Source organism: Rutidosis leptorrhynchoides, chromosome 6 (genome assembly GCF_046630445.1).
Source record: "Rutidosis leptorrhynchoides isolate AG116_Rl617_1_P2 chromosome 6, CSIRO_AGI_Rlap_v1, whole genome shotgun sequence".
In the NCBI taxonomy this organism is placed as follows: domain Eukaryota; kingdom Viridiplantae; phylum Streptophyta; class Magnoliopsida; order Asterales; family Asteraceae; genus Rutidosis; species Rutidosis leptorrhynchoides.
This window is the reverse complement of record NC_092338.1, coordinates 257210829-257223871: the sequence shown is the minus strand read 5'-3', so window position 1 is coordinate 257223871 and position 13043 is coordinate 257210829. Positions and strand designations below refer to the sequence as shown.

Genomic DNA, 13043 nt, shown 5'->3' with positions numbered 1-13043 from the left:
TATTATTATTATTATTATTATTATTATTATTATTATTATTATTATTATTATTATTATTATTATTATTATATTTATTATTATTATTATTATTATTATCATATCTTTAGTAGGAACATAAGTATTATTATTATCATTATTATTAACAAAAATTGTCATTTTATTAAGATTAACATTATTAGTAAAATTATTATTTTTATTATCATTATCATAATTAGTATTATTGTTACTCAGTGTTAGTATTAGGTACTATTATCAATATTATTGATTTTATTAAAAAAAAAAAATAACTTATTATTATTATTATTATTAATATTATCATCTTCAAGATTTTTATATATTATTATCATTATTTCTACTATCACTACTATTATTTATTATTATTATTAGTACTATCATTATTATAAAAATATTACAACTTTCTATTATAAATATTATCTTACCAAATAAAGTAGTAGTTATATAAAAACATATCTTAATATAATCCTATATATATATATATATATATATATATATATATATATATATATATATATATATATATATATATATATATATTATAAAGATATTAATCTTAATACATTATATAATATAAATAAACTAAATTGATTAAATGTGATATGTGTTAATATATATACATGATATAGGTTCGTGAATCCGAGGTCAACCTTGCACTTGTTCAATGCCATCATATGCATAATTACTACAAAATACAGTATAGTGAGTTTCATTTGCTCCCTTTTTAAATGCTTTTGCAATATATATTTTTGGGACTGAGAATACATGCACTGCTTTTATAAATGCTTTACGAAATAGACACAAGTGATCGAAACTACATTCTATGGTTGAATTATCAAACCGAATATGCCCCTTTTTAGCTTGGTAGCCTAAGAATTGGTGTTTATTATAATTGCCAACAATTGACGCGAATCCTAAAGATAGATCTATGGGCACTAACAAGCCCAGTCAGAGAATTTGAACTGCTTTAGTACTTCGATTTATCATGTCCGATGTGAGTTCCGGAATGATGGGGATATTCTATATGTATCCTGTTAAGATCGGTTACCAGGTGTTCACCATATGAATGAATTTTAATTCACGAGTTACGCGTGTCAATATATAAAATCTTGTGGTCTATTAAAATGATGAAAATGAATGATTATGATAAACTAATGAACTCACCAACCTTTTGGTTGACACTTTAAAGCATGTTTATTCTCAGGTATGAAAGAAATTTTCCGCCGTGCATTTGCTCATTTTAGAGATATTACGTAGGGTCATTCATGACATATTTCAAAAGACGTTGCATTCGAGTCGTTGAGTTAATCAAGATTATTATTAAGTCAATTATAGTTGGATATATTATGAAATGGTATGTATGCCGTCAAATTTCGATGAAATGAAAGTTTGTCTTTTAAAAACGAATGCAATGTTTGTAAAATGTATCATATAGAGGTCAAGTACCTCGCGATGTAACCAAATGTAATGTATTCGTCCTGATGGATTAGGACTGGTCGCTTCATACTTGGTTTTGGCAAGAACATTGGATCGATGACGACAAATTGTGCAACTCGTTTCCACAACTGTACAGACTTGAAGTTACCAAAGACTCAACAATCAAGGATCGATTAGCTGAAAGAAACGGCGAAATAAATTGGAACTGGTCGCGGGTACCAACATGGCGAACAACGGGAGAATTAAACTCCTTAATCAACTTGCTGTCTTCTGTTTCACTTAATTGCAACAACAGGGACTCGTGGCGTCGGAACATGGCTTCAAATGGATTATTCACTGTCAAAAAGCTTGCAACATTAATCGATGATCAAGTACTTGGGATATATAATTCACAGCAAGTCACCTTACAAAATAATCTCATGCTTAAGAAGATTGAAATTTTTGTTTGGTGAGCGCTAAAGAAAAGATCGCCCGTAAGGCTTGAGCTCGACAAAAGAGGAGTCAATTTACATAATGTCCATTGTCCTTTATGTGATGACGACTTGGAATTGGTGAATCACTCTTTATTTTTTGCAAGCATGCAATCAACGTATGGGACCGGGTTTATAAATGGTGGAGCTTGGGAAATTTCACAACTTTCAATTTATTCGATCTTCTAGATGACAACGGAAACATCTCAATGTCGTGTTTTTGAAAAACGGTGTGGCAAGCGTTAAAATGGGTATGTGTATATCTAATTTGAAAAAACCGAAACAATATGGTGTTTCAAGGCAAATGTTGGAACACCTTGGTGGCGCTAAATGAGATACAAATTAAATCGTTCGAATAGATTTCATCTACAGCGAAAGGAAGACATCTAGATTGACTTACATGGTTGTCTAATCCAAGTGTATATCTCAACATGCCGCGATTTGTGATTATGTATTTGTAGGGCTGCTTCCTTTGCAACCCATTCACGTAGTGTATAGTTGGTTACGTGCTTTTATCATGGGGGATTCATGAATATGTTTGGATCCCCATGAGTAACTGTAACATTTTGGTGCTTTAATATAATTCCATTTGCTTTTCAAAAAAATAATAATAATAATAATAAAAAATTAACTACTCCCTAATATTATAATCTTATTAAAAATATATTGAATCTACTTATAATTATCATATAATTTAAAAATATTGTAAGGTAGCTTTAATTGCGGGAAAACATCACAATCAAAACCAGCCACCTTCAACTAAATATCAAATAAAAAAATATTCAAATCCAAATCCAAATCTAAAATAAAAATGAAAACAATAAATAACTACAACTTTTAGTACTTTCTTATTAATAACACTTCTGGAAGAGGATAAAACAAATCAAAGATGAAGTTTTTCTCAAATCTTGTGGCGTGTTGTGGTGCTAATGAACACGTAACAAATTTTGTATCTAAGAACACCACCGATGTGAATCTTGTTGTTGGTATACTTAATGAGAGGAAGCTTGCTGGTAGTGGCAAAACAGGTGGGCGAAGTGTGCACCAGCCAATACAATGGCGGCCATCGTTGTGTACGATTTCTGAGGACCACGTGGTTTCGGTAGAGAGGATACAATTTTATGTGAAGCCTAGTAAAAAAAGCAGGAAGAATACAGCAATTTTGGCAAAAAAATATACACCTTCAGGATACAAGAACGAGTTTGTGTAAGTAACTTTTTGTTAGTCCAATTAAAGTACACTTGATCATTTATGTTAGTAACAGAATCAAATTTCAAATGAGTCTCTAAGTGGGCTAAATTTAAATATCTTAATCGCTCATACTATAAACTCATAAATCCTAAATATATTTAATTTTTCTGGTAATTTGTAAAAAATCTCCCAATAAATTTTTAGAAGTGTCACAGAACACCGTAGCTATAAAGCTAGAATCGACACTGTTAAAAAAAACAAATCTTAATCTTTGTGCCGATAGTTTTGCGTAGATACTTGAGGCGTATACCTATGATCGACTAATCATGGGGCTTTACTATGTTTCAATATTTTCAGGCTGCGAGATTCATGGATTATGGTGTCACCTGTGCCAACTGCATTTGTATTTTGACTTCGATACAAGATGTACTAATTCTCTCACAGTTGCTTATTTATGGTTCGTGTGTTCCGATATAATATTGATGGTTCTGATATACTATATATTTGATGTATTCTCTCGTTATTGCTTATTTTCATTTTAACATTATGCAACTAAAGTATTGTTTGGCCAAATCTAAGGAGGTGAACAAAAACTGTACCATAGAGAATAAGGAAAAACCAATATACTCTTAAGGTTCCCAACATTCTGATGTATATACAAATATGTGTTGACCATTAATAAAAAAACTTACAAAAGTTCAAACATTGTTCAAAACGATATAAGATCATGAACAGCTACCCTTTGATATGAAAAGTGAAAATCATGAAACCATTATTGTTGATTGCTTAGAGATTAGTTACAATCAATTAACCACAATATTCACATTTGCATACAGAGATTTGCATACAGAGAAGGTGTGTGAGATGTACACAATTATACATCTATGTAGAAAGACTTGATCAATGTTGATATGAGTCAACAAATCCGTGCTCACAAGTCATTTGTAACGACAAGAATAAGCAAAATTGATAAGTTATGCAAACATATCAAAGAGCAACCATTTTAACTGCCATCCATTAGAGTAAAAACAAGGTCCGAGTCAACTAAATAAACGGTCTTTTGTGAATCTAAATAAAACCAAAGATAACATCATGGATGAATACCACCACATCTCAAAACAAATGATGTGCATCAAATAAGCTTTTACCGTCAAGTAAAAAACAATATTCCAGCTAAAAACGCACTACTTGAGAACACTATTGTTTTCACCCATTCAGCTTTTCTAACTTTCATGGTGGATCAGGTCTATCATATGCAACACAAACATCCCCACACATCATTATCCTGCAAACCTATGGAACCAATGGAATGAACATAACTGAAACTCTGTTGAGCCAGTGAACTAGCAGAATTTATGTTGGAGTCGAGTCTTGAGCTTCATCGATAGGTTAAAGAATCGATACGTTGTATGACAATCAGTGTCCATTGATTTTAGATCTAGTAGGTGGTTGACTAGTCAACCTAGAAAATGGAATCTGTGCCTGTCCAGGAAGCCCTCTCTGGCTAGAGAATCGATCAGCGGCTAACTTTGGATCAGAGACAGACTTGGAGAAAGCTTGGGCTAATTCAACTGCAGAAGCAGCTTTTCCATAACGGGGTCCACCTGATGGAACAGGTTCCTCGGGTTTTCGCCAGGTTTCAGGTGAAGGTGGTCTCTCTTGTGGCTGCTGCTGTTGCTCAAGGTCCCGGCTGCTTTTGCGATTTTCGGTCCTCCAGTTGTTGCTTCTTCTTTGAGTAGTATCTGATTTGTCTACATCTCGTCTATCAATGTTCTTTCCAATTCTGTGATGATCAAGGGGTTCAGGTTTCACGTTTTGACGAGAGGTAATGTTTGGATGAATGGGCTGATTATCGACCCTCATAATTTCCTTTTTCATCCTGCAAACAAATGACCAAAGAACTTGTTATTACAACAGAAATATCCAAACACATGAAACTATTGTTCATGCAGTACACACTACTAGCATAATATACTAAACGGATAATGTTACATTTCACCTCCCCCTTACCCCGCAAGCGCGGGATTGGGTATCATTGTTGTTGTATAATGTTTTCTCTTTTCAGACCAAGGTGACTAATCAGATGTTAACTTAGACTTCAGGCTTGTTTACTTTTTTTTTTTCTAATAAGTCATGTTATCCATATAGATGGATATATGGATATAGATAACTATATCAATAAAATAACACACTAATATGTTGATGTTTACTTTTTTGACATAACGAAGTATCTGAATGAAGCAAATGACATTTTCATCCCTTATCTGTCAATTTCTCTCCAAAAAGTTCAAGATTTGTTCTAAATCCACCATCTCTACAACACAAGCAAAGTTCAGAATTTATGCGACCATCACCATATCTGTTCCCATTTTAACACCCACAATTTCACTCCAACTTCTCTTTTAACTTCCCACCACTATTACTATTTACTATTACCGTTGCTGTTCCTAAATCCATGAGTAACACGAAATCAACAAAATACAACTAAATTCAAAAAAACCCACTAGCCTGCCACAAAATCTCACCACTTAAACAAACAACAAACAAAAGTAATCAATTAATCACATGCGTAATCACTAATAATGGAGAAAGCCAAAATGAATTTATTGAACTGAAATTGAATACAGTAGATGATACCTATTTGACATAACGAAGAACATAAAGTCAACCACTCGAATTAATTAGCATATAACTATTTCATCTGTTAATCGTAATCAATAGTTCCTAACATCAAATCGAAATGAATTGGTTGAATTGGAATTGTAAACAATAGATAGATTCATAGATAATACCATAACATAATAAATTGTAAAACTAGGATTTTTTTATGAGCGTTTCAAAATTAAAGAATTTGTGTATGTGGACGGAGAGAAAAGAAAGAGAAACATGTTACAAAGGATTGATTGTTGTTTTTCAGAAATAAAATGAAGAAAAAAAGAAACAGAGATGATAAAGGGTAAGTATGGAAATGGGATAGTTGTATGTGGACAACATAGGTTTTTGGGGTGAGCCATAATCCCCCCTCTAGTAAGTTAGGGTTAATCAATAAGGTTCAAGTAAACAACAAATGTGGTGACCGAATAATCTCTTCAGTCAATTAATCCCTATTAAGCTAAAAGTAAACAGGCCCTTCGACTAAATTTGTCTGAACAATAACATTAGCAATTAAAAGAGTAAATATTTAAGAGTAGTAAATAAATAAATTAAGTGATTAAATGTAGTATAAGAAAGTATTTACTACAGAGTAAACTTTGACACGAGTACAAGTACAATAACTATACATGACCCCAGGTATATTCGGGGCTATTGCAGGGCTAAGGTTGTTGGAAATAAAAACATATGAAAATGGGTTGAGGAGGTACTCAGTAATTGACAAAAACAGAATGGACAGCTAATTGGTTGGTGGTTTATCGGAGGATAACATTGCCACGTTGTATGACAATGGGATCAATGAAGGCCTTCCTTACTCACCGGATATGGAACAGGACACACATATCCACATTCCTGCTCAAAAAGATGGAAGGTCAAACGCTGTGATTGACCATGATGTGGATGGGTGTTCAAATTCAAATTTGAATATTGATGGAGCGGGAAGAGCTTCAAAAGATTTCCACTCAAGTACTAGAAGAGTGAATGGAATTGAATGCAACTTCCGATGTATACTCGTCTCTTATTGCAAAGTTAGAAGAAGCTTTACAAAAAGAAACACAACAAGGTATACCTTGTTGTGTTTGAGCTGTTAAACGTGTTCTTTTCGACGCGTTCGATAAACGTTTAATGGAATCTACCAACCGTTTTTAGTTGTCTGATTGATGTTACTGCCGTTGATAAGCAGTTTGAAGAGGTTCCTAGTGTGCCTTCGCCTTTGTGTTTTGGATCTCAGGTTGATAGTGGAATTGAGCTATCGGTATATAAAACTTTGGAAGTGAATGCTGTGTTTAAGGCTAAGGATGCTTCGGTTGTGATCCCAAATTTTGTGGATGCTGATACCGGTTTGCAGTTCGGATCCCTGCCCGACAATGTGGTGTTAGATGGAATAACGGTTTCATCAATGAAAATCCCTTTGTCTATTGTGATAATTAATGAAGCTGTTAATACGTCAACGATTGGATCAGAACCTGCAGATCCTGTTTCGGTTGAAGTTTCAAAGCCATACAAAGTGAATTTGAGGAAAGCTACGGGTAAAGACGATTTTGGTGTTCCTGTTGAAGAAACGGATCGTGAAGTTGTTTTTTTTTTTTTGAGAGCCTAGAGAAGAAACGATTGATCCCTCCATCTGTCCCAGGATTTGTTATCGGTAGCTCGTCGTCTAAGGTATCTTCGTATGCGATTGGGAATCGACTGGGTAAGAAATTTAATCCTATGAAGGTTGACGGTGTGGTTTCTAAGCCAATTATTATGTGTCGAAAAGATAAAGGTAGATCAGTGTTTGTTAATTTGTTCGTTTTGTTTTAGGCTGTGTAGCACTTCTTTTGTTAGCTTTGTGATGTTCTGTTATGTTTAGCTTTTGTAGTTTGTATGTGGTGGTTTGTTAGTGGTAGTTTTACTTTTGTTGAGGGCTAGTCTTTGTAGCCCGGTTTGAACAAGGCTCGAGTTTAGTTAGCTTGCTCTATATGTTTCGAGTTGAGGTTCGTTTACTGCTTCGGATAGATTGTATCTTTGTTCGGATTTTTTCATCTTTCGATGAAAAGACTTTGTTTTAATTTATCGTTATTTTAGTAAAAAAAGAAAAAAAAAAAGGAGGTGAACAGGAAAGTCCCGATATTCATTGTATCGGTAAGGAATGTCGAGCTTCTTGTGATGTGTTCCAGACGAATTTACAAAACTACAGAAGAAGTAATAATGGAAAGGAATCCGTCTTCAGTTATAACCAAGTGAAATCAAAAAAGAAAAAGAATTATGAAAAGAGATCTAAGATGAAATCCTGTGATAGGGATGTGGGTGCTGATCTGAATCCTTCGTTTGCTTCAGAAGTGGAGCATACAATGATGATTCCCAATAGCAACAACTAGTGAGACAAGTGGCTTTGACGATGATTTGGAAAAATCTGGCGCGCCCTACGCCACTTAAAATTGACCCTTATTTTTTTCTTATTCACTAAATTCAGTAAGTTTAGATAATGGTACTTCTGAACTTATTGAAATTAGTGAATAAATAATACAGGGTCATTTTGATTGGCGAAGGGACTATTTTTTAGTACAACGTAAACATAAAGAAAACACACAAAAATAAGTGGCGACTTTTGTAGATAGGTGTAGAGGAATAGTCACTATACTGCAATTTTCATGCATAAAACACTGAAAAACCTCGAAAACCACCTTTTACCCAGGAAGTTATGTTTATATTGAAATGATAAAAATTTTAAAATCACATTTGAAAAGATTATGACGACTATTTCAAAAGTTGATTGAGACAGCCGACTAGTAGGCCCCGGTGACTATACTGCCCTGATTCGCATAGAAACTTTTAAAAAGTCGGTTAACGGTCAAAAGTCAGGTCAAAGTGTTAGGTCCCTCAGCGTTGGTCACATTCACCGGCTTACCACCTTCCATAGCAACAACAGCAGATTAGTTCCAAGATTGATGCTGGCAACACTTTTGGAAGGGAATTTTTCACGCTGACTCTGAGATGATATATATTGTGAACGAGATGGTTTTGGTTGACGAACTGAAAGCTGTGGCTTGGTAGTGAAAGCGGTTTTGAAAAGGTAATTTGTGAGGAAAGGGGAATATAAAGTATGGGACTGGAGGCGGAAAGGGTTAGGTGGGGTCCAAAACCCTTCCTTTTTTCTTTTTAGGGTGTGTTTGGACGAAAGTAGCTGGAGCTGTAGCTTATAGTTGTAGCTGGAGCTTATGAGTAGGAGCTGGAGCTGGAGCTTATTTTTGAAGCTGGTAGCTGGAGCTTATTATTTTTTATAAATGTTTGGTAAACTAGGTGGAGCTTATTTTTTAGTTCATAAGCTCTACTTTTTTTCATAAGCTACCACAAGTAGCTTATTTTTTCAGAGCTTATGATTTTCATAAGCTCTACTTTTTTTTGTTTACCAAACAAAGCTTATGACTTGAAGCTTATTAAAATCATAAGCTCAAGCTCTCATAAGCTTCAATAAGCTACGCGCCAAACACACCCTTAGAAGATAATATGTTTAATTAGGTTATCAATTTAATTAGGTGGGGTACAAATATCTATGTCGAAGGTATTTGAATAATTAAACATTAAACAATTATTATTATAATTGAAATATTTAATTTGTATTTTAAATATTTATGTTTATATATTTATATTTAATATAGTCAATGTTGGTCACACCTCACTAAAGGTCCAAACCGACTAATCACTGTCTCACGATTTTTACAACCTTGATAACAACTAATTAGATTTTTTTTGGACAAAGAGTATCCCAACAAGTCAAACCAATCAGACCAATGTTGATCCAAGCCAATAAGTTTCATATTTCAACCGTTACACAACTTACCCATTTTTCCACCCCGTCAATGTCAACCCTTTTGATGATGACAACGGGAAGCAGTTTAACGGAATATCGAAGTTTTTTTTTAAAAAAAAAAAAGGAGGTGGAGGGAGATACTTATTCCAAAAATCTAGACTACAAATATACAGTAATTATTAAGAGTGGTAAAATAGATTTTAAGTAAAGCAGTTAAAGTAAAAAATACCTATTAGGAGACTGGATCAGGTCATGATTAACAGCAATATCATCGACTCCGCGTTCTTTCAAAACCTGACAAGCATGACCAATAGTATATAACCAATGCAAATCAGTCAATAATGGGTCATGTATCATAATCTAAATGAATGTACTAGTCAACCAAAGTATTATCTTATAGAATAGAAGTCAATAACCACTCTTCCATTTCAAAAAGTGATTAGTGGACAAGACAGTCCTTACCAATTCTCGAGGACGGGCACCACCGAACAAGACATTCCTGTAGAGCACATAACCGTTAGTCTTATTACTTATGAAAGATGATGGGGAGCATATATAATGATTAACAAGTATGGTAGAATTGCAACTAAAAACATTTTATAAAAAAAAAATTTAAATATTTTTCCGTTTGCCCGAGCACACGTACCATGGTTGGTCCTTTACGCATCCACTCATTTTCATAAGTTACAAATGTAAAGAAAGACTCAGAATAGGCCCATGATTGGTCTATAATATAATTAGGGTCAACAATAACATATGAACACACATGAGCCCTTTTAAAACACTGTAACCCTAAGTTTAAGTGCCTCAAATGTGAGATATTCCTCGATTCCTCAATACTAATAAGATTAAAATAAATAACAAACGAAAGGCTCGTGGATCTTGAAAAGCAAGCCTAAAAACAACAGCCCACACAGATTTTGGTCATTGCTTTTCATTACTTGACATATATCTCCACATTAGCAGTCCCTAATATCCTGTCATAGTCAGCTTATGTTGCATGTAAAGTTAATAATTGCATGTGATAGAAGGTTGAAGTTGATAATTGATAAAACTGAAGAAATAACAGAATTTTATCTAACAAAAAGCAGTACTAATGATGGAATAATAAACCAAGTTGTTTAAAGATGTTTCTTTAGAAACTACTAATGTAGGAAGAGAAAAAAAAGAAAAAGCTACAAGTAGAAGTTGAACATTGTCGAGAAACAACGACATTGCCAAAAACTTGAACATAAATGAATTATTGGTAACAGCATACTAGATGCTGCATTAGTATATAAAGATTCTTAAACAAAGAATATTCAGAATCATTTTCCAAAAAATGGTTAAATCATTCCGGTATAGGGAAAGTCGATATGTGAGAATATACATTCTCTCAGACAAGAAAATAAAGTAAAAGCTTCGACAGAGTTTACTAACCTTTCTCTTTCAGTGTTCTTTTCCATCAGTTCAACAGGCTGTGACCGGGGCTTTAAGTTCATTCTGGGTCGCTCAAGTGTCTGATGAGTGTCCTCTGGTCCAGCTACTAAACCATGCACCATCAAATTTGCATTTCCACTATCCACCATAATTGGCTCCCCTGACTGTGGAATAGTCTAAAAACAGAAGATGATTACCATCATATTAAATCAAACACATGAAATCACATGTTAAGAAAACATATACAATCTACTTAAACAAATACCTGTTTATAAGCTACCATGGGTTCTAAATTCTCAACTGGTTTAGATCTTGGATGTAACTTCAACTTGGGCCGCTCGGTCAACTCTGAAGCTGCAGAATGTGATGGAGCTTGAACCCCATCATTAATGGCCAAATTCTTGACAGAAAGTTGAGATAAGGAACCATCTGTCGAACCATACGAAGATGTCATGTACGTGTTTCCTTTTGTTTGTAAATTAGCTTCGGGCTCAGTATGTCTGATAACCTCTACATCAATCTGGTTATGTTGATTTGAAAGCCAACGGCCTGAAGTCACCTTCTCAAGCGCACTAGCATGGGCTAACTTAGTTGCAGCATCAGGCATAGACCATGAAGCTGCAACAGGCTCTGAAACACCAACAGACACTTTCCTAGGGCCCCACGCGTTTTGAGATGGACCGCCAACCATACTTTCAGTTTTACCATACGACCTACTGCTATTAACATTAGGCCTTTCATTAAACCTGGCTGCATAAGAACCACCAACACCACCATCATGAGAAACCGGAGTTGTAGCAGGTCTGTTAAGCACATTCCCCGCCAACGGATAATCTGTTTTTGGCTCTTGACGAATCGGCACACCGCCTCGAATATTATCATCGCTAACAGTTCTACGAGGAGCAGAACCCCCATCCAATGGCTTCCTTTCATCTTCATCAAAATTACGCCCAATATGCACATTATGAGTGAGAAATGGTGTCTTATCATCATAAGTTCTTACCGCACCAGCTGAACCTGGACGCAGCCTGTGATCTTGCCTTCCCATAGAATTCGACCACTGGGTATTTCGATCAAATCCAGCATGATTCAAAGGCCTCACAGTTCTATAAAAAATTATATAATTATCAGAAAAAATATATCTAAACACCAGACTAATCAAACAATAATCAATCTATCTTCCAGCTAGTAGTTTATTTACTGTATAGATTTAAATAATGATATGAATCGTCGTTTATAAAGAACACACAAATCAATTTTGAAATTACTGTATACAGGTAAACACATGGTAAGTTTAGCCTAGGGTTTCGAGTTTTTAACCATCGGCATCGGATATCATGATAACTCAATCGAATCAACAAATTTATGTACAAAAACATCAGATCTAAAGAACGTGCACGGAATCAGTAAACAGAAACGAAAAGATTCGATTTCGATTTCGATTTCGATTTCGATAAATCGAGGAAACTAAATCAAAAAATTGTAAATATGAAATGAAAAAAAGATATTAGAGAAACTCACACGCCAGGAGCAGAAGGTAGAGCAACATCGGAAGGAATTGAACCACCATGAAAGTCTTTGAGAGTCATCGTAGCTTTCTTCTTCGCCATTGCTAATTATTATTATTATTCGATTATATCAAATAAAAATGATTAAATGGTTAAGTATTATGTATGGATTAGATGTAAATATAATAAATGAACGATGATGATGATAAATGTAACAAAAAAACAAATAGATGATGATGAGCTATTAGTAATATTCTCTCTGTTTCTCTAGGGAGGGAGGGATTCAGAGAGAAAAAGAAAGAGACGTTTGCGTACTTTGGTTGTGATCAATGTTCAATCAACACCTCATGTTGTTATTCAGTTAACCAAATTAATAACGAGGGTTAGGATTAGAACTCAACTCACTAATAAACCTACTGCTTTATCAAGGATAACCTCCGAGTTATAGTTACCTTTCAATTATACAACCAAGTGACATACTTCTCACTACTCAACGAGAACTCCGAGAGTCTAGAGATAAGTAAGTCTGTGTAATTGGCTCACTCAATCAGATCTACA

At 34.3% G+C, this 13043-nt stretch overlaps 1 protein-coding gene across 1 annotated transcript; it reads right to left on the bottom strand.

Annotated features, from left to right (window-relative positions):
- Positions 1–4103: 4103 nt before the first annotated feature.
- Positions 4104–12801, bottom strand: LOC139851790 (uncharacterized). The gene is made up of 6 exons (XM_071840961.1): positions 12499–12801; positions 11243–12083; positions 10978–11153; positions 10021–10057; positions 9788–9852; positions 4104–4992 (listed from the first exon to the last, which is right to left on the bottom strand). Exons 1-6 carry the CDS (start codon positions 12585–12587, stop codon positions 4530–4532), a joined length of 1671 nt encoding a protein of 556 aa, XP_071697062.1. The 5' UTR covers positions 12588–12801; the 3' UTR covers positions 4104–4529.
- Positions 12802–13043: the final 242 nt, after the last annotated feature.

What these genes read in the sequence shown, in the direction of transcription:
- LOC139851790 (XM_071840961.1), bottom strand. Translation starts at nt 12,587, where the DNA reads ATGGCGAAGAAGAAAGCTACGATGACTCTCAAAGACTTTCATGGTGGT. An exon ending in CCATGGTAGCTTATAAACAG is followed by an intron (nt 11,154 to 11,242) that starts GTATTTGTTTAA and finishes TTCTGTTTTTAG; the next exon opens with ACTATTCCACAGTCAGGGGA. An exon ending in GTGCCCGTCCTCGAGAATTG is followed by an intron (nt 9,853 to 10,020) that starts GTAAGGACTGTC and finishes CATGCTTGTCAG; the next exon opens with GTTTTGAAAGAACGCGGAGT.